The sequence below is a fragment of the Gallus gallus genome, chromosome 21 (assembly GCF_016699485.2).
Source record: "Gallus gallus isolate bGalGal1 chromosome 21, bGalGal1.mat.broiler.GRCg7b, whole genome shotgun sequence".
NCBI lineage: Eukaryota > Metazoa > Chordata > Aves > Galliformes > Phasianidae > Gallus > Gallus gallus.
Genome location: NC_052552.1, coordinates 4,834,343 through 4,854,977, shown reverse-complemented (window position 1 = coordinate 4,854,977; position 20,635 = coordinate 4,834,343). Strand labels below are relative to the sequence as shown.

The following is a 20,635-nucleotide window of genomic DNA, read 5'->3' as shown; positions in this document are numbered from 1 at the left end:
GGAGGGTCACCGCAGCAACGGAGCGTACCGATGGGGCCGCCCCACAAGTGCTGCTGTCCCAACAGGACACGTGGAGCGGGGATGGGCCACGCGGCTCCTCCGTGTTCCACGGCCCGGTTCTCCCCCTCTGCGTCTCCGTTTCGGGGATGGAAATGTCACAGCTGTGCCCTGAGCCCCGGCTCGCACAGGGACACGCTTATAGGGGGAAGCCCCCCCTGCAGCAGCTCAGCAACCGCAGCACAAAAGCAACCAGCCCAAAGCTGCGTGAGCCCACCTCGCTCCGTTCTCCTGAGCCTTTTGGGGTGCCGGCAGCCCCAGCAGCCCGCTGCGTGCCCTGGGAGCGGGGCTCACCCCGTGCCGCGCAGTGAGGCAGAGCGTGACCCCAACCCCACAGCACACCGCGGGGCTGACCCCACGTAACGCAGAATCGCTGAATAGGGCTGCCCCTACAGCACCACAACGGGGCAGGGCCCCACACCACGCCGCGCAGCAGGGGCACGCTCTGACCCCATCCCAATCCCACTCCCCCATCCCGGTGCTCCGCCCTAACCCTTCCGGCGCGAGGCGGAACTCCGCTCCCCCGGAACCATAGTGCCGCTGTCGCCGCCCCCACCCGGAAGAGGAGAAGCGCCGCGCAGGCGCCCTTCCCGCGCCCGGCGCCATTGCGGTGCTGGCGGCGCGGCCCGGCCCGGCCATGGCCACCGACTCGTGGGCCCTGGCCGTGGACGAGCAGGAGGCGGCGGCGGAGTCGGTGAGACCTTCCCCTTCCCTACGCACGCACACCCCCCTCCTCCCCCCCTCCCCGCCCCGCAGCCGGGCTCACCGTGTGCCCTTGTTGCAGCTGAGCACCCTGCAGCTGAAGGAGGAGAAGGCCAAGCCCGACGCCAATGGTGAGCGCTGGGGGGAGGGCGGGCTGGGCTCTCCATGCCGTTCTCAGGCCTCAAGCTCGCCCTCCTCCCCCCCCAGGTGCCGTGCCGAAGGCGGACGACAACGTGGAGAGGACGGAGGATGAGGAGAAAGGTGGGTGAGCGCTCAGAGCCGCCGGATCCTTCGGGATGCGGCTCACGGGCAGTCATCCCGAGGGCGGATCTGCCGGGAAGGCCCCACGTGTGGCCGCTCAGGTTCCATTCCGATCCCATTCATCCTCACCCCGTGCCGGATTTTGGCCCTGGAACCCTCCCAGGTGCCGTTTCCTCGTGCTTCCCTTTCCTCAGTGGGACTCGGTGCTCTTCCCAACCTTAATGATGGTATGGAAAACAGAGAAGCCCTGAAAGCCACCTGCCCCCATATCAACAGACAGCGGGATGTTCAGCCCTGCTTCCCAGCTAGATGCTGAGCTGTAGTACCTTAAATGAGTTCAGCCCTGAGGTCTCCGTTCAGCCTTAAAACTCTGCCAGCTTCACTTCGTGTGGCTGAATGTGAAGTGTGAACGCATGGAATATCCTGGCGTTTAGGAAGCCTGGGCTGTCTGCGGGGGAATTTGGGTTCTTCCTTCCTTGGGTGGCACAGCATCACACCAGAAGCGACGCCCGCGATGTTTTTTCCACCTCCCTTTTGGCAGAGGACCGAGCTGCCCAGTCCCTGCTCAACAAGCTGATCCGCAGCAACTTGGTGGACACCACCAACCAGGTGGAGGTGCTGCAGAGGGACCCCAACTCGCCGCTCTACTCTGTCAAGTCCTTCGAGGAGCTGCACCTGTAAGTGCCAACGAGAGCTGTGTGTGATGGATTCACGTACCAAAAGGCGGTCGTGTGGGGTTGTTGTTGATTATGTGGGTGATCTCAGCTTTGCTGCTTTGTTGAAAGGGAAACCAGACCTGCTGTGACTTCACACCGGTGTTGTTCTGCTTCCTTAACCTCAGTGGCTGGGATGTATCCCAAAAAGCAGAGCTCCTAAAGTGCCTGTCAGACTCACTTTTGTCTTTCAGAAGGCAAACAGTCCGGGGGAGTCAGGGATGAGGCAGCTGGGCTAACTGAGCTCTATGTTGTGACTTGGTGCAGCCTTAGCAACTGTGTCAGAGCTGGGCTTGGCGCGTCCTTGAGCAGTGCAAGGTTACCTTTCAAAGGGCTTTTGTTCCAGCCGTCCTCTGAAAGTGATACCATCTTTTCAAGCAGCGTGTGGTGCTGAGCAGTGGGAAGTGGTGGGCAGAACAAGTGCAACCTGCTCTGAATGGAGCACTGCTTACAGCTTGGAGCACTTGGAGGCCGTCAGCTCGGAGCTCACTGCCACCATGACCTGAGATTCAGGTTGGATTAGTGGACAGGATTAGTGGCCTCTATTCCAGGATGGCCAGGATTGTCTGGAAAGCTGCTTTAGAACATGCAAGAAGCACAGCAGCAGCCTCTGGAGCTGTGATACAAGGTTTTCCGTGCTGAAAGGCAGGCGTGCAGGTTGACAGTAAATTGAGAGTTGGTTTTTTTGGTAAAGCTTCTGTTCCAAAGAGCACTGCGCTGCTGCTTGCAGCTTCCTGCCACTGATGGTGGTCATGCAGCAGTGCAATCCCAGCAGGGATGCAGACGTTGCAGCTTGAGTCTGGCTGCGAGGCTTTTCTTGCCCGTTGGGATGGTGTAGCTCTTTGCCTCTAAGATATTACAAGGCAAAGCTTAAGAGAGAACCCCTCTGTTTTCAGGAAACCACAGCTCCTGCAAGGAGTCTATGCCATGGGCTTCAACAGACCATCAAAGATACAGGAGAACGCCCTGCCCATGATGCTTGCTGAACCGTACGTACACGTGCTTTCTGCTTCCTCACACTGTAGGAAGGGCCTGAAAGATTGTCCTGTTGCTGGGACAGGAGGACAGCAGTGGGGCTGGGGAGAAAGGACGGAGCAGTGACACATCTCAGAGCTGTGGGAACGGCTCAGCCTGCACTTGCTCTCCTCCAGCGTTGTGGGGTGGTTTGTTTTCTTGAGCTCACGCTGATGTTGAACCCTGCTGTGTGTCGCAGCAGCCCGCAGAACCTGATTGCACAGTCTCAGTCTGGTACTGGCAAGACGGCCGCCTTCGTCCTCGCCATGCTCAGCCGTGTCGAACCTGGGAACAAGTACCCACAGGTGGGTTGTAGCTCCCAAGTACCCACAGGTAGGTTGTAGCACAGGTGAGCCCTTCTGTGGGGGGTTTGGGGTGGTGCAGTGACCCCTACTGAAGGGCCTGGGCTTCTACTGGGCTTCTTAAACCCAATTTCCTTGTGAGATAGTTGAGCGATGTTAATGAGGCCTGAATTCTTTCCTAAAAAAAATGCTGTTGATGTTGGTTGTCTCGTGCTCATTATTCCTCTGTCCCCACAGTGCCTGTGCCTTTCCCCAACATACGAGCTGGCACTTCAGACAGGAAAAGTGATCGAGCAGATGGGGAAGTTTTACCCGGAGCTGAAGCTTGCATATGCTGTCCGAGGCAATAAATGTGAGTAAGCTGAAACACCACCAACAGACTGCAAATGAAAATGGTTTTCCTTGGGTGCAATACAGCACTGGAACGTAATGATTTTTAAACATGTGTACAGAATATGAATTTGATGTAACGAGAATTAACTCAGTGGGTGCCCTGGGACAACAATGATTGCCTTTGGTTTTACCATGGTTTATTCCTTAGCTCAGTCTGAGCTCAGTATGAGTTATACTGTGGCTGATCTCAGAGCTTGACGGGTGGCTTTCTGTCTCAACAGTGGAGAGAGGTCAGAAGATCTCAGAGCAGATTGTGATTGGCACACCTGGCACTGTGCTGGACTGGTGCTCCAAGCTGAAGTTCATTGATCCCAAGAAAATCAAAGTGTTCGTCTTGGATGAGGCGGACGTGATGATAGCAACCCAGGGCCATCAGGATCAGAGCATCCGCATTCAGAGGTAAGCATTACAGATACTGTGCAACATAGGGGCAGCAGGGCTGCATTCTTCCCTGGTGACTTCCACAGCAAAGCAGCAAGATTAAAACAATACCTTTAGCTCTAATCCTGGTGTCAGATAGAGGCAGAACGCCAGGGAAAGATGAGCAGTTGTGATTTTTCTTCTGGAATAAGCCCCAGAGCATGGCTTTATTCTTTTTTTTATTAAGAATGTGAGCCTGTGAGATGTGGGAATGATCAGGTGTTGGTGAGAAGAGTGTGAGGCTTTGCAGCCACTGAAATAACTGGCTCTGAGGTTGTCGGTCTGTGTTACCTGGGCATCCATCCCAACAGGAGATTCCAGGGGTGCTGCATGGGAATGCTGCCCACTTTGCTCTCTCTTGCAGAATGCTCCCCAGGGACTGCCAGATGCTTCTGTTCTCAGCCACTTTTGAGGATTCCGTGTGGAAATTTGCTCAAAAAGTTGTTCCTGACCCAAACATCATCAAACTGAAGCGAGAGGAGGAGACACTGGACACTATTAAGCAGTATTACGTTCTGTGCAATAGCAGAGATGAGAAGTTCCGTGCTCTCTGTAATATCTACGGCGCTATCACCATTGCCCAGGCCATGGTCTTCTGCCACGTGAGTCCTTCTGGGGAAAGTTACTTCCAGCAACTCCGTTGGCCAGGTGTCCTTTTCAGAATGGAACCCAAGGAAGGGATGGGGAAGTCTTATAGTTCATCTGATACGTAGTTCTTCCTGGCCCACAAGTTTGGTAATTGCTGTCATACGTGAGGGCTTTTTTTCCTGTGAGCTACACCAAGGCTTTTCCCTGGAAGCCACCGTAGAGCTGAGAAAAAGCAGTGCAGATAGCTGTACAGAGCTCTGCTGGTGAAGCTCAGATGGGATGGAACCTGTACGTGCAGTCTCTTGCAGCAGCCTGCTCTTCTGCTGCCTCCAGATGTCAGACACTGTCAGAGTTGAGGAAACCAATTGGAAACGGTTTAATTCAACACTGTGCGGAGCCTCTGTTGGATTTCCCAACTTCTGTCTGCTCAAACGTTGCCCCTTTCCAAGCTGAGCAGTTTTGTTTTCTTGACGATGGTTCTGATATTCAGTATATGTACCTAATGCAAGTCTCGCTTGTAAAGTGGAGTAAAACTTCCTCGCAAAGACAGGCTTTGCTTTGTGTTTCAGACCCGGAAGACGGCTGGCTGGCTGGCAGCAGAGCTCTCGAAGGAAGGCCACCAGGTGGCACTGCTCAGCGGGGAAATGATGGTGGAACAGAGAGCCGCGGTGATTGAGCGCTTCCGAGAGGGCAAGGAAAAGGTGCTGGTGACCACCAATGTCTGTGCCAGAGGTAAGGCGAGGCACAGCTGGGCCGGGAGGGGCAGAAGCAGTGCTTCATTCACATTGGGGTGGCTTGCAGAAAGCATTTCTATCCTCGACTGTTCCACTCTGGACAAACAAGAGTCCTAAGGTGACTCTGAGCAGTTTTTTCATTAGCCATGCAGGTGGGATTCTCTGGGCTAATGGCTGGATGGCTTGTATGTCAGAGTGAAGGAGGTCCATTTCCAGCTGCGCTTGTGGGTTCTGTGGGCTGGTTGTTGCTGCTTGTGTTGCTTCAGAGTTAAAGACTGCCTGTTAAATCTTCATTCATTCTGGGGGTGACCACACGGCAGCTGTCTGAGTATCTGTTGGAGACTCTGACCAAAACACACACAGGTCAGGCCACAGGAGGCTGTTCCTGCTACAGAATGGCTTAAATCACAGCATCTGGTGCTTTCTTTTCTCAGGGATCGATGTGGAGCAGGTCTCTGTTGTTATCAATTTTGACCTTCCTGTGGACAAGGATGGAAATCCAGATAACGAGACCTACCTGCACCGCATCGGGCGCACGGGGCGCTTCGGCAAGCGAGGGCTGGCGATCAACATGGTGGACAGCAAGCACAGCATGAATATCCTCAACAGGATCCAGGAACACTTCAGTATGTACCCTCAGGCTTTTTTCCCTAAAATTAGATGTCGTTTCTGCATAATACCGAGTTTCTGTAGACGTGAGCAGATCTGACTGACGGCTGTTTGTTGAGCCCGAGCGGATCAGTGCAGCTCCTCAGGAGGAAGCAGCTTTCCCTTTGCTGCTCTCTGGTGTGGTGTCTGACCCGTTTCTTGTCTTTCACAGGCAAAAAGATCAACAAATTGGATACTGATGACTTGGACGAAATTGAGAAGATAACTAACTGAAGGACAGCTGCTGGAACCGGTGCATACCCTGCTGTGGAAGCTCTCCCACTCCAATTGGATCAGCGTTCAGATTGGCACGCCTCTCAGCTCGTCCCGAAGAGGACTCCTAAGATACGAGTACACAAAAATTACCTCATTTTAAAAATTGCAGTTGGACTTTCAAATGTGCAACTAATGGGGGGGAGGAAGAGGAAATGTTTACAGAAGCTTTTAACATTTCTTAGTCTAGCCTTAAAATGGGAAGATCTTTATGAATGCTAAGAAGTAAACTTGCCGCGAGTGGGCAGTATGTAATTACTGAAAACTAATCTGGGGGGAAAAAAAAAAAAAGAGAAAAAAAAAAAAAGCTTTATTGCTTTTAATTGAAGCAAAGTTCAGCATAAACACAATCTGTTAAAAGACAAAAAAAAGATAGAACGAAACCAAGGCAGCTGGTTTTTGGCTAAAAACTCAACTTGTACAAAATAGGATGTCACCTTCCTTGGCGCTCCCCTGAGCTCTTAAGACTCATTTCTGGCTTAATGATGGATTTGCCCGGCTTCTCGTTAGGTAAATTGTCCAGGGGGGGGTCTCCAGTAAGTCAGAGTCTCTAACACAGGTGCCGTGTTGCTTTTGCTGGGCAGAGCTTTCTTTTTACTTTGTCCTTGATCTGTTAGAACAGCCGCTGTGCAGTGGTGACAGTGCTGAAGTAAGTGCTTGAGAAGTTCACCTGAAGCATTTAACCTTGCCAAACGATTGGGGGGTGGGTGGGGAAGGGGGGGTGGTGTGAAGGGAACTGTACTAATTAGTTTGCTGAATAAATTTGCCTCTGTCAAATGCTAGCATCCATTGGAGTGGGGGTTAGCCACCTTCAGGCAGGGGGTGCTGGTTCTGAGATGCTGCTGCGTGAATCATGTATACAGAACTGCTGGATTTCACTGACCAATAATAGAAGTATTTATCTGGCTTTAAAAAAGAAGAAAAAAAGAAGTCCTAACAGCGTGTGTTGACCAAAAAAAAAAAAAAAATCCCTTTAGAAACACCAAATTGTACCTGCTGGGATGCTTCAGTATCAGAGGTCAGATGGTGGAGGGGAAGCGCTCCCCGCTTTCGTTGTGCCTGCAGTGCAGCTCAGCCGTGCCCTTATCTCAAGGCAACCTACGCCAGAGAAGGGATGAGCAGCAACTTCTGTGGCTTTGAGTTGGGTTGGGACCACTGCAGCGCACAGGAAAAGCCTGCGGGTTGCACCCCCAGCCTGGTTTGCAGGAGATGGAGGCTCCTGAGCTCCAGCTTAGTAGTGCACAGCTCTCGGGGACGCACACGAGCAGCCACCGGCCGCTCCTCGGTGCAGGAATCACTTCCAAACAGATGTACACATTGTAAATTGAAAACTAGGAATTTACTCTGCAATTCTGGCCGTCATATTCTGTTCAAAGACAGGAACGTGGATCCTTTTACCAAGTAAAAAACAAAACAGAAACAAAAGAGGCTCGTTTAAAATGTACCTAAAATTTTAGGAAACCGTGCACCCTTTTATCGATTTGTATAAAGGCTTTAGTGGGGGAAAAAAAAAAAAAAAGAAAAAAAAAAGAAAAAAAAATCTGTTAAACTCTTTTGTATTCTGGGGTGTATCTATTTTTATTCTGTTGGAAACCTATTTAAAGTGGCAGGTGAGTGAGTGCTTGCGTGCAGAGTGGAAGACTTGTTGCAATCACCTCCTTTCGTGGTACAGCTGAACGACCTCGTGACAGCAGTGAGTTGAATTGTCATGAAAGCTGCTGCTGGGCCTGTGTGCTGTTTCTAATGTACTTTTAATTGGAATAAAGAACACATACCGACTGATGCCTCCGCTTGTTTCTGAACGCCTTCTTGTTGTTGAAGAGCTGTAGGTAAGGGGCAGCCCAGGCAGGAGCACTGATCCATTTTCTATTTAGGAACAGCTCAGGGTGATGTTTCACCTCCTGCTCATACAGGGCACAGTTTGCAAAGGGCAGAGGGGGAGAACTGGGGTGGCAGCTTCTTCCTGCACTGCATTTGCCTACATGGAGACTCAGTGGGCTTTGCTGTAGACAAATACACTTCTTTGGAGACGCTGCAGTCCACGTGGGTTGGTTGGAGGGCTGAGCTGTGTGATCTGGGCCATCTCTGGAGCCTTCACCTTCAGCTGCTTGACACTGCTTGTGTCATCCTGAAGAGGATGCTGAGCCTCCAGCAAACAGAAATCATTGCCAGTTCAAGTTTTAGCTGAAAAGGTTTTATTGATTTTTACCATCACACAGTATGAAAATACTCTGACAGCAGAAGCGACATCACAGACACAGAGCAGGCACCAGTCTCTGCGTGCTAACACTGCTGTGCTGTTCTTCTACCACCCACATCCATGGTCCTGAGCCGAGTCCACATTCTCAAAGCTGCTTCAAATATCATAACAGCAGCTGTGAAAGGTCTGATGAAAGCATCCCAGGTCTCCTGCTCTCCCTGGAGACGCTGGCATTGCTACAGCTGGCTTACCAACCGCTGCAGAGGAGACCTGGACCCCTGAACACTGACTTTGGAATGAAATTCAACATTCTTGGTCAACACCGGAATGAGTTTTCTACTGTTATTGCTCTCGTGAGATGCTCTGGCAATTCTGCTGAGCTGAAAAGCCTGGGTTTTGCCTCACAATGTTATCAAATGAGCTCAGCTGTGTGGCAAGCTGTCCATTTTTTTTTAGCACAAACATACTAAGTTGCCCTACTCGCGAGTTTTGACAAAACAACTCTGCAAGAGCCACATTGGTTCAATAAAACACAACTGCCAGGTGAGCCAATTCCTCAGTCAAAGCCAATACAGAATTAAAAGCAAACAAAAACTCCCACAGCAGCACCTGCTGGGCCTGAGGACTAACTCATTTGAGCGTAAAAGCATTAAGTGAAGTTCTTTGCAGCATCCCACCTTGACTGTCCAGCTCCTCTGAACTACCAGTCGTCAAACAAGAGAAGAAAAACTGAGGAGAAAATCCCACTGCTCACCAATACAACCACAATCCAGCTGAGTTTTGCAGAGTAAAACAGTTCTGTTTCTGCCTTCCTGAATGCGTGATCCCCTCTGGGAAGTGGCACCTTTTTGAAACAGAGAAGAGGACACAGAAGCAGCTTCCTGCTCTGAGAGCAGAACACACATCTAAGAAGGAAACTGTCAATTTCAAAAGCCAAAGTTGGTGGCACTCAGGAAGGAACTTGTGGATAAAAGACGCCGTCCATGCAGTCGGTCTAGGTGGATACACTTGAAGTAGCACTTCAACACGTGCTTTTGGTATCCACGAGTCTGCTTCAGGGGAACTTTTAGAAAGACGAAGAAGACCAGGCTGCTCCAGTGCTCAGCCCACGCTTACAGGTCGGTGTCCTGTAAGTCCTGCTGCTCAGCCTGCCGGATGCACAGCACAGACTTGTGGGGGATCCCACACTCCTGCAAGGACCTGTTGAGGTCACAGAAGCTCCGTCTGGGCACCTCCGTGGTTTCAATGCTGCAGCGTTCGTATTTGGTGGCCGTTTGGTGTTCTGCTATAGCAAGGACCATCTGGAGGCTGTCTGTGGGCTTGAAGTGATGTTCAAATCGTTGACCAGAGGGAGACCGAATAGCAAGCAGCAAACGTGACTCTTTCTGCAGCGGTTCTTCCAAACTGAGAGTTGATAACAAAGGGCCCTCTTGCCTCATTTTCCTTCCCAGCTTCTCAGGAGCACACAAGGCTTCTTCATTAGGGACATGGCTTTCTGGTGGCCTGCAGGCAGACCCTTGATCTCCAGAAGGAGCTGCAGTTTTTGGATCATCCTCCCGCCCCCAGCTCACATCCGGATGGCCGCTCTGCTCCGCTGCACCTTCCACACCCTTTCGGCCAATGGAGGGGAGCACTCTGTATTTGTTCAGGGAGGACGAGCTCCGTAACGGCACCTGCTGCAGGAGCTCAGGGATCTCCTCTGGGGATATCTGGCCGGGGGGGAACACCGTTTTCATAGGTGGTGCTCTCCGGCTGCTCTGTAAGTCATGCGGAGCTGCCGGCGATGATGGCACTGCACAAGGATAGGCGCCTGTGGTCCCAGAGCAATTGAAGGTCGACCTCGTGCGACCCTTGGCAGATTTCGGCCGGGTCATGTGCATGGTGATGGCGTTTGGCTGAAAGACAGAGACCGCCGTGCTTGAAGGGAAGTAGCAGCAAAGTGGTACTGGGTTCAGAAGAGCTGCTGTGGCCATTGCTTCCCAAGACACCTGCAGGTGGGAAAGCAGAATGAAAAGTTACAGGAAACGGCCTGAAATGGCCTTAACCTCCCTGCTGATTTCGTGCTGCATGTCATCTAATAGCAAAGATCTGGCATGTCACTGTCTGAATCCTGTGGCTCAGTGCCGGCAGCCAGAGATAATGAGATACACACCAATGTAGTGCACAAATTGCTTACAGCTGCCCGGTCTCCCCAAAATAAGCAGAAGGAATGAAACTACCACTGCACCCTTGCCTAGTTTGGGCACTCAGTGCCCATTCTGAGCAGGGCTCTGAGGAGCAGCAGAACGCACACTCCTCTGGACAACTGCAGTCACATGGGGGTGGGGGGTGTTTGATTTACTCCAGCCAACAAACACGCTCCAAGGCAACAAAGAGGAAATCCTGAATGCACTGCAGCACTTATATACACACTTATATAAATATTTATATACATGGTTACACCCGGCACAACCAAACTGCCTGCAGCCACCACAGTGGGACACATCCAAGTGAGGGTCTCCAGCCCCCCCCAGCACTGCACGTGTTGTTAACACAGAGCAGTTTAACTTTGGCTGCCCGAGCTGCTCCACGGGGTTGGGACAGAGATGGACCCACAGGGCAGCACCCACAGGGGCCCAAAGTGCTGTACGCCCATGATTTGGGGTGGCAGTGGGCCCCATTTGTGGGGTAAGCCCCAGCCCCACAGTGCAGCCCAGCTCTCTAGCAGAGCCTCTAGTGCCCCAACCCCACAGCTGAGCCCAATCCTGCCCCCACTGCCAGGCTCCAGGCCCCAGGTCCCAGGCCTCAGCCCCACAGCTGAGCCCAGTTCAGGTCCCAACCGCACAGTCAGGCCCCAACCCCACAGCTGAGCCCAATCCTGCCTCCACTGTCAGGCCCCAGCCCCACAGTCAGGCCCCAACCCCACAGCTGAGCCCAATCCTGCCCCCACTGCCAGGCCCCAGGTCCCAGGCCTCAGCCCCACAGCTGAGCCCAGTTCAGGCCCCAACCCCACAGTCAGGCCCCAACCCCACAGCTGAGCCCAGTCCAGACCCTCAGCCAGTCCCCAGCTCCACAACTGAGCCCAGTCCTGCCCCCACAGCCAGACCCCAGCCCCACAGCTCACTCCTGACCCCAGGCCCCAGCCCCGCGGCCCGGCCCCGACGCCTCACACCTGCCAACCCGGGGCCGCCCGCGCCCGCCGGTAAACACAGCCGCGTTGCCACGGCGACCGCCTCACTTCCGGCCACCACCGAGAGGAGCGGCCGCGCAGGGCAGAGCGCCCCCTTGTCGCGGTCCTCCGAGCGCCACGTGACGGCCGGGGCTCGCCCGAACTTCGCTGTTTTAACCCCAAAAGTGACCTGAGCCTTCTGCTTTGCTCAGGATAAGCGTTTAAACCCCGGGAGCGTGGCAGCAGGGCGACCGTGCAGCCCCACTGGGTAGAACTGGGCGAATAAACCCCAAACCCATCCGTTGGGATGAGGGCTCACGCACAGCACACACTGCCCACCCTAACCCAGCGCCTCCACGCAAGGCCCTGACCCACACGGTGTGGGGCAGGGTGGGACCAGAGCTGCCTCCAGCCTCACCCACCTCACTGTGCACACAAAGCACCATTTTCTTACTGATAGATCTCCTCCCTTGGAAGCTCGGTTGATTACCGAGGGTGGAGCAGGGCTATGAATCAAGGCAGAGCCTGCTGGCTGTTTGCTCTGGGCCGCCTGGCTCCTCGGCAGCGATAGCAGCCTTTGTGTGTTATCTCCTCGGCTGCTCTGCCTCTCTTTGCATCACGTCGCGGGCGTAGTGATTCAATAACCCGTGCTCCAAAGGCATCCCCGATGGGGCTCCCATGGCTTCCAGCCTGCTTTGGCCGTGGTCTCGTGTTGCAGACCCTTTGAGGCTTCTCCGGTTGTCCCAGATTTGGGGAAGATTGCAAGGGAAAGACCAAAGAGCAACCAACTCAAGGGCTGCAGAGGACAGGCTGCTAACAGCACCGTGGCCATGCTGCCAAAGCTGGAGCACCGTGTCTGTATCCAGAGCCTCCACCTCACCAGATATCCACTTTGGGGCACAGACCACTCGTGTCCCAGCCCCATAGCAAGCAAGGTTTCGTGGCTTGGTGCAAGGGGGGAGGACGGGGCACTGACCAGGGACAGGGGGAGGACCTCTCCCCTCTCTATCCATATAAAGCAAACCCGCCAAGCCTCAGAGCCGCAGGGAGAGGAGGGTGGGATTTTATTGCCCCCATTTCATCACCAGCCCCAGGGTGCTGCTCGCCATCCTCTCCCTCCGCAGTGAAGATGAGGAATCTCCTGCTCGCCCTGCTGCTGGCTTGCGGTGAGTCGGTCGGTGAGGATGGGGTCTCATCCCCCCCCCCCTCCACATACAAACCATATGGACTCACGGGCTTCGAGCGTCTTTTGTCCATAGGCTTTGCCATTTCCCTGCAGTGCTCAGGGTGGTTTTGGGGGCTGGGTGATGGGCCATGCTGGTGGCACTCTGTCCCCATGTCCCTCCCTGCAGGGCTGCCTCCGGCGCGTGGCAGCATGTTGGAGCTGGAGCGCATGATCAGAGTGACCACAGGGAAGAGTGCCTTGCTGTCCTACAGCTGGTATGGGTGCTTCTGCGGCATCGGGGGCAGAGGGACCCCGGTGGACCCCACTGACACGTGAGTACCTGCAAAGTCGTGCTGCTGTCGGGCCGTGTGCTCCTCCCTGTCTCCTTGCATTTGGGGCCGGCGCTTCCCTCACCTCTGACACATCTCCTGCAGCTGCTGCCATGCCCATGACTGCTGCTACAGGCGGCTGCGAGGGGGCAGCTGCAGCCCCCTGATAACCCCCTACCACTTCGATGTAATCGATGGGAACATCACCTGCGGTGAGTGCCAGTGAGCAGATTGCCTGGCATGGCTGTGAGCGCACAGGGACAGCACACCGTGGCACAGCAGCACTGGGGCAGAGCATCACGTTTGTCCCCTGCAGGTGATGAGCAGAGCTGGTGCAAGAGAGAGACCTGCCTGTGTGACAGGGCCGTGGCTTCGTGCTTTGCCAGCGCTCTGCCTTCCTACAACGTGTCCTACCGCTTCTACTTCAAGCTGAGGTGCAGAGGCAGCAAGCTCCAGTGCTGAAATCCACACACGTCGGCCAGTTTGGAGTGCCTTTCCTCATTGCTATGGGAAGGACGGGGTTATGTGGGTGCTGAGAGGGGCTGCAGCCCTCCTCCCGGTGAGGTGACGCGCAGGGGGAGCAGGGCACACGCTATGGCTGGAGATCCCCGGCTCCCCAAAAGCGAGTCCTTGTCCCTTCCTCCTCTCTTTTCTCAACTGATTTCATTTTCCAGCAAAAGAAAAGGAATTGAATAAAAGGTGTGAAAAAATGCTCTGCGGTGTTCTGCTGTTGTTCCTCTGAGAGATGGGTCTGTCCCACGCATTGAGAAATGGGGACAAACACGTGCCACCAAGCAAAACTCCCTGGGGTTTGTCAAAACTTCCCTGCAGCGAGCCTGGGGTTGCTGGCTTCTCCCAACATCCCCCTCCTTCTTCCCTGAACTCACTCCCAGAGCTAACGTGCAGAGCAAACCTCATATTTTGATGGCCAGGGGGTCATCCCTTCCCACTGCAGTCTGTCAGGAAAGCCATTTTTTTGCCAGTATTCAAGGATTGCCTGCCTCCTGAGAACCCTTTTTAGGGCTTTGATTTACACCATCTGAATCAGGGCTGGTTATCCCACAGTACCGCAGCAGCAGGGCTGGTAAAGCAGGGGAAAACACCCCCAAGCTGCTAGGGCTTGGGTACAGTGCATTGCTTTCCTCCTACACTGGAAGTGACACTGCTTTGCTGTCATCACTGCTGGATGGATAGGGGTGGGGGGATTTCCTGCATTCATGTAAAGGGGAAGGATGGTGCCTTCTCCTTTACAGAAAAGCCCCACTTGCAGAACTGGATGAGTTGAGTGTCCCACGGAAGGTTTGTGGAAGTGAAAGTAAGCCCTATATAAATGGGGCCATGCCAACCATGCAGCCCATGAGCAGCAGAGGCTTTCCCGAGGTGAGCAGGGATGGAGGAACACCTTCCTTTCTTTCCTACCTTAACCATAAGCTGTGCTGCAAGGGGGGGATGGAGGCACAGGCAGAGAAAGCAGTGCTGAGCAGCAGAGGAGAGGCTGTCTGAGACACCAGTCCAGGGCTGTGTCCAAGGGCTCCAGCTTTTCCTTCTTTCTCTACATTTTGCTTTTTTTTCCCCTGCTCTCCACCACCCGATCCCCTTTGCTGCTCTTTCCCTGATGCCTAAAACACAGCATTTGTTGCCAAAGCCATGGCTGGGCTGCAATGAGCACTGCCTCCTCACTCCATCCCCGGCTGGGGAGCAAGAAAGAGAGAGGTCACCTGCTGCAAGAGGCTTGGTGGTGCAGTGGGGAGATGACCTGGCATTGGGTTCCTCTTCCAGGGCAGTCTTCCAGGAAAGATGAATGCTCTCCTTGCATTGGCCATACTGTTTGCTTGGGGTAAGTGTCCTCATCTGTGCTGCCGGGGCGGCCACACCTGCATCAAACAGAGATGTCAGAGCTTTGGTCTTCTCAAGCTTTCATTTTCCACCACCACCTCCCCAAAACACATAACAACCCCCCCAGATAACAGCTCCCCTGTGCTGGCAATGGGTTTCCTCTCCAGCACAGCAGGTAAGACCGTGGTGGGATGGCTTGGTGGAGGAAGACTCCATGCGGGGATAGCAGGAGGATGACAAAAAAGGGGAGAAAAGGGTTTCTGTCATCACATTAATTCCCCCCCAGGCTCATCACTGGCTGGCGGGAGCCTCTGGCAGCTGCAGGAGGTGGTCACAAAGATGACGGGGAAAAACGCCGTGCTGAATTACTCCTCCTATGGCTGCTACTGCGGCGTGGGGGGCCACGGGCAGCCAAAGGATGCCACAGACAGGTAAGCAGCCATTTAAAAACCTCCCTGCCCAAGTTTATCATTTGAATCCGGGGGGTGTGGGAAGCAGGGGAGAAAATCTGAAAGCTCAGAGCCCTGTGCAGGTGCTGCCAGCTGCACGACACCTGCTATGACAGCCTCCAGCGGTACCACTGCAACGCCAAGAAGCAGCGCTATAAGTACAGCTGGCACAGCGGCCGCCTCACCTGCAGTAAGTGGGGATGCTGCAAACGGGGCTCCTCCCTTCTGGAAATGAAATGAAATCGAATGAAAATCGGTGCTGCGCACAGACAGGGACTCGTGGTGCGCCCAGCTGTCCTGCGAGTGTGACCGCAGCCTGGGGCTGTGCCTGCAGAGGAACAGAAGGAGCTACAACTGGCGCTACGTCCTGTACCCCAGGTGCAAGTGCAGGTGATGAGCACGTGCAAAGTGAAGACTCTCCAGGTTTGGCCCTCTGCTCCAGATGGGTTTTGCATCTGCATGGGCGCACATTCTTGATGACCTCAATCGATGTGAAAATAAATTATGTGCTTAAATTATCTCGGTTCTCTGTGAGCTGGAGCCCAGCACTGCCCTCCCAGTGCCTCCCATTACATTCTGGAGCCTCCTAGCACACACACAGTACCACCCTGCGCTATAGAGAGCAGCTCAATAACCTCTCAATGCCTTCCAATGCTGCCTAGAGACCCCCAGAACACCCCCAGTAACCTCCCACTGCTACCTAGAACCTCCCAGTGTGCTCCCAGTGCCCCCTAGTGTTGTCCAGAGCCTTTCAACCACCTCCCTCTGCTGTCCAGAGCCTCCTGGGGTCCACACTCCCAGTGGACCCCAATCCTTGCTAGAAATCCCCAATAGTCTCCCAGTGCTGCATAACACCCCACAATAACCTCTCTACGCCTTCCCAGTGCAGCTCAGTACTGTACTGAGCCCTGCAGTACCTTGCTAGTGCTGCTTAGTGCAGCCTAAAGGCTTCCAATGCCTTTGCACTGAACCTCAGTGTTGTCCAGAGCCCTTCAATTAAATCCCAGTGCTCTGTGGTACTGTCTAGAACCTCCCAGTGCCCCCCAGTGCAGCCTATGGACACCCAGTCTTCCAGCACCTCACAAAATGAGACTTTGAACACTCAACATGGGGCTTTAGATCAACAAAGTTGGGTTTGGGGAGCTGAAAAAGGTTATGGACCCTCAAAATGGGGCTCCAGGCCCTTAAAATAAGCATATGGAATGAAAAAAAGAAGAGCTGAGCCCTCAAAATTATGACTTACACCCTATAACTGAACTTGTGAACCTGAAGAATGACTCCCTAGACTGAAAAATCAGAGTCTGGGCCCTACAAACAGGATTACAAGCCCTTAAAGTTAGTACTTGGATGTTCAAAAAGGGACTTTGTGACCAAAAATCAAGATGGTTAGATCCTCCAAGTGGCATTTTGGAGCATAAGATAAAGTCTGGGTTCAAAGAATAAGGTTTGGGACCCCAAAAAAATGAAGATGGGAGGATGCCTGGGGTCTGTAGGTAGTACTGAGAGCACTGAGAAAGTTCTGAGGGCAACTACAAAGCAATGGGGGAGGAACTGGGAGCATACTGGGAGGCTTTTGGCAGTACTGGGGGTTACTGGGTGTTTGGGGGTCTCTACATAGCACTGGGGGTGTACTGGAATGCTCAAGACGATACTGGGAGACAGAGGGAGGGTACTGGGCTGTTACAGAAAGCAGTGGGAGCGTAGCAGGAGGCTACAGAGAGCAGCAGGGGGCACTGGGAGGGTGCCTGAGGGTCCCCAGACGGCAGCGAGGGGCTCCAGGCTGCGTCACACCAGGCTGTGGGTTTGGCCGGCAAGGGACGGGGCGTAGCAGGACGGCGTGTGGGGACAGACGAGAGGCATTTCGGCACTTCCAGGCAGGAGCCAGAGGCACAGGGCAGCACTCAGCCAGAGGCGAGGGGCTGCAATCGGAACTGGCACCATTTCCCGGTAAGAGACCCCAGGCTGACCCCTCTGCTGCTGGGGGTCCAACGCATTGCAGAAGTGCAAATAGGGTCGGGGCGTTGGGAGGAGGAGGCTGCACGCTGCGCTGTTTTCCTTGCCTCGTGATGAAATGCTTTGAGGGGAAATCTCAGCTGGGGAGATGCTGCTGCCAAGTCCTCTTTGGTGCGAGGGGCGGTGGGACGCGAGCTGGAGGGGTGGGCGGTGGGACAGCACAGGAGTACGCTCGCTTTCAGCCAAGAGGCAGCAGCACTGTGTGAGGGAGTCCTCCTGCCTCCCTCCCTTCAACTTCTGGAAGAATTCAACCTGATTTCAGCAAGGCAAGATTGGCAGGGCAGCGCCTGTTTCTCCCCCAGGTGCAGGCAAGAGGAAGATGAAGGTCCTGCTGATGCCAGCACTGCTGCTCGCCTGCGGTGAGTGCAGCTGCGACACAAAAGGAGATCCCAGCCAAACCTGCTCCATTCCAGCTTCCCGGGGCTTGTTTATCTCGCTCACAAAATCCTATTTTCCTGTTGCTTTAGGCATGCTCACAGCTCGTGGGAAGCACCCGCACACGTTTGCTCCAGGGCTGGAAGGAAGCACTGTGGGAAACCTGACTGCCCATGGCTGTGGATCGGGATGGGGCCGCGGTCGCGCTGCTTTCATGGACCGGTACAGCATCAGCAAGTGGCAACAGAAGGGGAACAGGATTTAGGGAAAGTGAGGCACCACTTCCTGCAGCCCCGTCCAGGCAGAGAGCATCAGCCGAAATGGATGGGATGGCAGCACAGGGCAGGGCTGGTCCAAAAGCCAGTGTGCAGAAAGGCTGGAGCCAGCAGTTGGACTCGGTGATCTTTACGGGTCCCTTCCAACCTGGGATATTCTGGGGTCCTGTGAAAGGCTGCAGGGGGAAGCTGAGAGGTGGAGGTGGGAGCAGAGCAAAAGTGGGAGCGGGCTGGGGCTTGCTCTGGGTGACCTGGCGCAGGAGAGGATGCAACCCCTGCTTGCAGTTGCTGCAGGCAGTTGGAGAGCAGCTACCAGCCTGTTCGGGTCAGGGCCAGGCTCTCATTCTCGCTGCAGGTGCTGCCTGCTCCGTGCCTGCTGCTACGCCAGGCTGACTGCACGTCGCTGCCGCGTGGGACAGACCCAACGCCTCCCCGTGCCCCAGCCAGGGGTCCCTGTCTGCAGTAAGTCCCCATGGCCGTGGTTTAAGATCCTCACATCCAACGGCCTTGAGAGTCCCCACTGCCAACCTGGCAGCTCTCTGGGTTCTTCCTACAGCCACCATCCCAGCGCTGTGCTTCCTCTCGCTCCCGTAGGCTCCGGGACGTGGTGCCAGCGAGCAGCCTGCAGGTGTGAGCGTTTGGCTCTGCTGTGCCGGGCACGCAGACGGGCACTGCGCAGGTGTCGAGGCGGGCGCTGCTGATGGAGATGGGCTCCTCGTAATAAACCCACCTCCATGCTGGTAAGCAAAGCGGAGCTCGGCGTGGCGCCAGGAGCGCTTCCCGATCCTCTTCTTCAGGGCTTTTTGGCTACGATAGGAGAACAACCGCCCTTTTGTGAAGCTGCGTCATTAGACACTCATTAGACACTGGGTCTGAGGAGGGAGGGTAGCACAGATGTAATGCTTCTGCTCAGAAAAACAAGGGAGGAGCAGACACCTGCGCCTTGTCACAGCAAAGGGCGAGATGATGGAAGCAGTCTTGCTGTTGGCATTCACCCCTTTTGGCTCAAGCTCCCCATCTGCAAATCGCTGCACGGAGATGTTGGCTCCCTCAGCTTCTTGCTTTGCTGCAGAACCTTGTAAGTTGCTCCAAAATAAAACCGGAGAGCACAAAGCCTTGGTCCTCTGTGTGATGCGACTCTGTTGCGTTCAGTGACAACCCCTAGCGCTGGGGGAAGCTCATCCATTAGCTCTTCCTGCGGAGACACCAACAAAAATAACACCCAGCCCTAAGGAGCAGAGCTGAGCAGCAGGGTTCAGAACCTGCTTATATTGCTGCCCGCTGGTACCATCCCCTTTCTGCAGGGAGAAGCCAGTCCATGCTCCCTGAAGGGTGATGCATCCCCCACCGGTGCTCATTGGCACCCCTCAGCCTTTCAGATGCCTACAATTCGCAGCTTCCCTGAGGCAGAGAGATGGAAGCTGCTGCAAAAGTCAGTGAGCAGGCATGATGCTGCAGGAGGGCTGGCTGCCAGTGAGCTTCGCTGCGATGGGATGGCGGGGAAATCACGCTTGCCTCACAGTCAGAGCAGAACAAAACATGCTTCTCATCAGAAAAGAATGTTTTGGCCTTATTTTGCAACAATCTCCAGCATGTCCCTTAGGAAAAGGCAGTTCAGGCAGCAGCTGCTTCCTCGTTGCCCCAAGCATCCTCACAATACAGGTTTTCTGCCTTGCAGGTAAATTCAGCATAGTTGACCTCAGAGGAGTGCTTGGACAGTGCTGCAAACCCTGGGGGGGCTCTGTAGTAAAGTACAACCCCCAAAGCAGTGACAAAAGCTGGCATCCCCAGGAGCGGGAGCACACTCTGCCGTGCCCTGGGCATTGCCAGCTGCAATTCACACCCTAGCTTGTCCCAAATGTGATGACAGTGGTACTGGGAAATAGCCCTTGAACAAGGAAGCATCCCTGAATAAGGAAGTATCTCTTGAATCAGAAATGCTCCCCACCAGCTGCAAACCAGGCACCCACTGTTTAGCCCTGGGGGGAGCACAAGCACCCACTAGGAAGGAAAGGGCAGCCCTGCGCCAAGCAGCTGCTGCTTGCGAGGTGTAAATCAAGGATTGTGTCCTTGTCAGGATGGGACACGGAGGTGATTCAGCTGACAGATTGCACACCAGGATGAGTTGAAACACGCTCTCCTTGTTTAAATTTGATGTATTTTTCTGCTCAGACATCCGGCTATACAAATCAGCTCACACGGAGCTCCACAGGCAGCTGTTAGCTCAGATGCAATGAAGTGAGCTACACAAGTGCTGAAAGCAGCAATGGAATTGGTGCATGGGGGGAAGGCAGCTCCATGTAAACATGCCAAACTCATTAATTAATACCAGCAACCCCAGGCAGACCCCAAGAATGTTGTTACAGCACTTGCTGGGGCACAGAGAAGTGCAATATTTAGCATCACTTGGGACTGAGCGTTGAGCATCAGCAAAATCCACAGCTCTGCATCTCATCCACATCAGACAGCAGGAAGGGAGGATGCTTTGCACTCTGCATTTTCTCGCCATCCAAGTGAGCAATTAGGGAAACAGTAAGATACAGCATGGTGCTTTTGACAGCCATCTAGGGACAACATTGTTCCTGTTTTCCCTCCAGTTCTCCAAATTTGTGCAGAGCGCTGAGATAACCAAAGCCATGCACAGACAAGACTTCACTCAGTTCCAGTCCATGTAAACATCCCCTGCCCTCCCATCAAAGGGCATCCCGACATTTCCAAGAAAGGGAATTGCACCTGAGCA

At 54.2% G+C, this 20,635-nt stretch overlaps 5 protein-coding genes across 10 annotated transcripts; 4 read left to right on the top strand and 1 right to left on the bottom strand.

Moving 5' to 3' along the window:
- Positions 1–637: 637 nt before the first annotated feature.
- Positions 638–7,887, top strand: DDX19 (DEAD-box helicase 19). 2 transcript variants are annotated; one of them, NM_001006568.2, is made up of 12 exons: positions 638–751; positions 842–890; positions 967–1,020; positions 1,562–1,697; positions 2,630–2,722; positions 2,950–3,052; positions 3,287–3,401; positions 3,664–3,841; positions 4,227–4,464; positions 5,020–5,182; positions 5,619–5,810; positions 6,005–7,887. In NM_001006568.2, exons 1-12 carry the CDS (start codon positions 695–697, stop codon positions 6,064–6,066), a joined length of 1,440 nt encoding a protein of 479 aa, NP_001006568.1. In that variant the 5' UTR covers positions 638–694; the 3' UTR covers positions 6,067–7,887. The 2 variants fall into 2 exon arrangements, with proteins under 2 accessions (NP_001006568.1, XP_015152419.1); XM_015296933.4 differs by having other exon boundaries at positions 2,947–3,052.
- UBXN10 (UBX domain protein 10) lies at positions 7,681–20,587 on the bottom strand. 5 transcript variants are annotated; one of them, XM_015296945.4, is made up of 3 exons: positions 15,418–20,587; positions 14,666–14,821; positions 7,681–10,293 (listed from the first exon to the last, which is right to left on the bottom strand). In XM_015296945.4, the coding sequence occupies exons 2-3, from the start codon at positions 14,768–14,770 to the stop codon at positions 9,418–9,420; spliced, it is 981 nt and encodes a 326-aa protein (XP_015152431.3). In that variant the 5' UTR covers positions 14,771–14,821; positions 15,418–20,587; the 3' UTR covers positions 7,681–9,417. The 5 variants fall into 5 exon arrangements, with proteins under 5 accessions (XP_015152431.3, XP_024998325.2, XP_040507143.1 ...); XM_025142557.3 differs by having other exon boundaries at positions 14,704–14,821; XM_040651209.2 differs by lacking the exons at positions 14,666–14,821; positions 15,418–20,587 and adding an exon at positions 11,409–11,488.
- Positions 12,549–13,660, top strand: PLA2G2A (phospholipase A2 group IIA). Its single transcript, NM_001277914.1, is given in 4 exon segments — positions 12,549–12,619; positions 12,806–12,950; positions 13,053–13,159; positions 13,264–13,660. Coding segments are annotated over 4 exon segments (435 nt in total). The 5' UTR covers positions 12,549–12,582; the 3' UTR covers positions 13,410–13,660.
- PLA2G5 (phospholipase A2 group V) lies at positions 14,165–15,750 on the top strand. The gene is made up of 5 exons (NM_001278044.4): positions 14,165–14,327; positions 14,727–14,784; positions 15,070–15,214; positions 15,316–15,422; positions 15,502–15,750. The coding sequence occupies exons 1-5, from the start codon at positions 14,304–14,306 to the stop codon at positions 15,624–15,626; spliced, it is 459 nt and encodes a 152-aa protein (NP_001264973.2). The 5' UTR covers positions 14,165–14,303; the 3' UTR covers positions 15,627–15,750.
- LOC121107403 (basic phospholipase A2 10-like) lies at positions 17,096–19,008 on the top strand. The gene is made up of 5 exons (XM_046903285.1): positions 17,096–17,179; positions 17,548–17,604; positions 17,713–17,842; positions 18,251–18,357; positions 18,490–19,008. Exons 2-5 carry the CDS (start codon positions 17,565–17,567, stop codon positions 18,594–18,596), a joined length of 384 nt encoding a protein of 127 aa, XP_046759241.1. The 5' UTR covers positions 17,096–17,179; positions 17,548–17,564; the 3' UTR covers positions 18,597–19,008.
- Positions 20,588–20,635: the final 48 nt, after the last annotated feature.

Coding starts and splice junctions, on each gene's coding strand:
- DDX19 (XM_015296933.4), top strand. CDS start 695: ATGGCCACCGACTCGTGGGCCCTGGCCGTGGACGAGCAGGAGGCGGCG. Junction 4,465..5,019: donor AGGCCATGGTCTTCTGCCAC/GTGAGTCCTTCT, acceptor TTTGTGTTTCAG/ACCCGGAAGACGGCTGGCTG. Junction 5,811..6,004: donor CAGGATCCAGGAACACTTCA/GTATGTACCCTC, acceptor TGTCTTTCACAG/GCAAAAAGATCAACAAATTG.
- PLA2G5 (NM_001278044.4), top strand. CDS start 14,304: ATGAGCAGCAGAGGCTTTCCCGAG. Junction 15,215..15,315: donor CCAAAGGATGCCACAGACAG/GTAAGCAGCCAT, acceptor AGCCCTGTGCAG/GTGCTGCCAGCTGCACGACA. Junction 15,423..15,501: donor CAGCGGCCGCCTCACCTGCA/GTAAGTGGGGAT, acceptor TGCTGCGCACAG/ACAGGGACTCGTGGTGCGCC.
- UBXN10 (XM_015296945.4), bottom strand. CDS start 14,770: ATGGCCAATGCAAGGAGAGCATTCATCTTTCCTGGAAGACTGCCCTGG. Junction 10,294..14,665: donor CACCAAGCCTCTTGCAGCAG/GTGACCTCTCTC, acceptor TCCCACCTGCAG/GTGTCTTGGGAAGCAATGGC.
- LOC121107403 (XM_046903285.1), top strand. CDS start 17,565: ATGAAGGTCCTGCTGATGCCAGCACTGCTGCTCGCCTGCG. Junction 17,605..17,712: donor AGCACTGCTGCTCGCCTGCG/GTGAGTGCAGCT, acceptor CTGTTGCTTTAG/GCATGCTCACAGCTCGTGGG. Junction 17,843..18,250: donor CGCGCTGCTTTCATGGACCG/GTACAGCATCAG, acceptor TTCTCGCTGCAG/GTGCTGCCTGCTCCGTGCCT.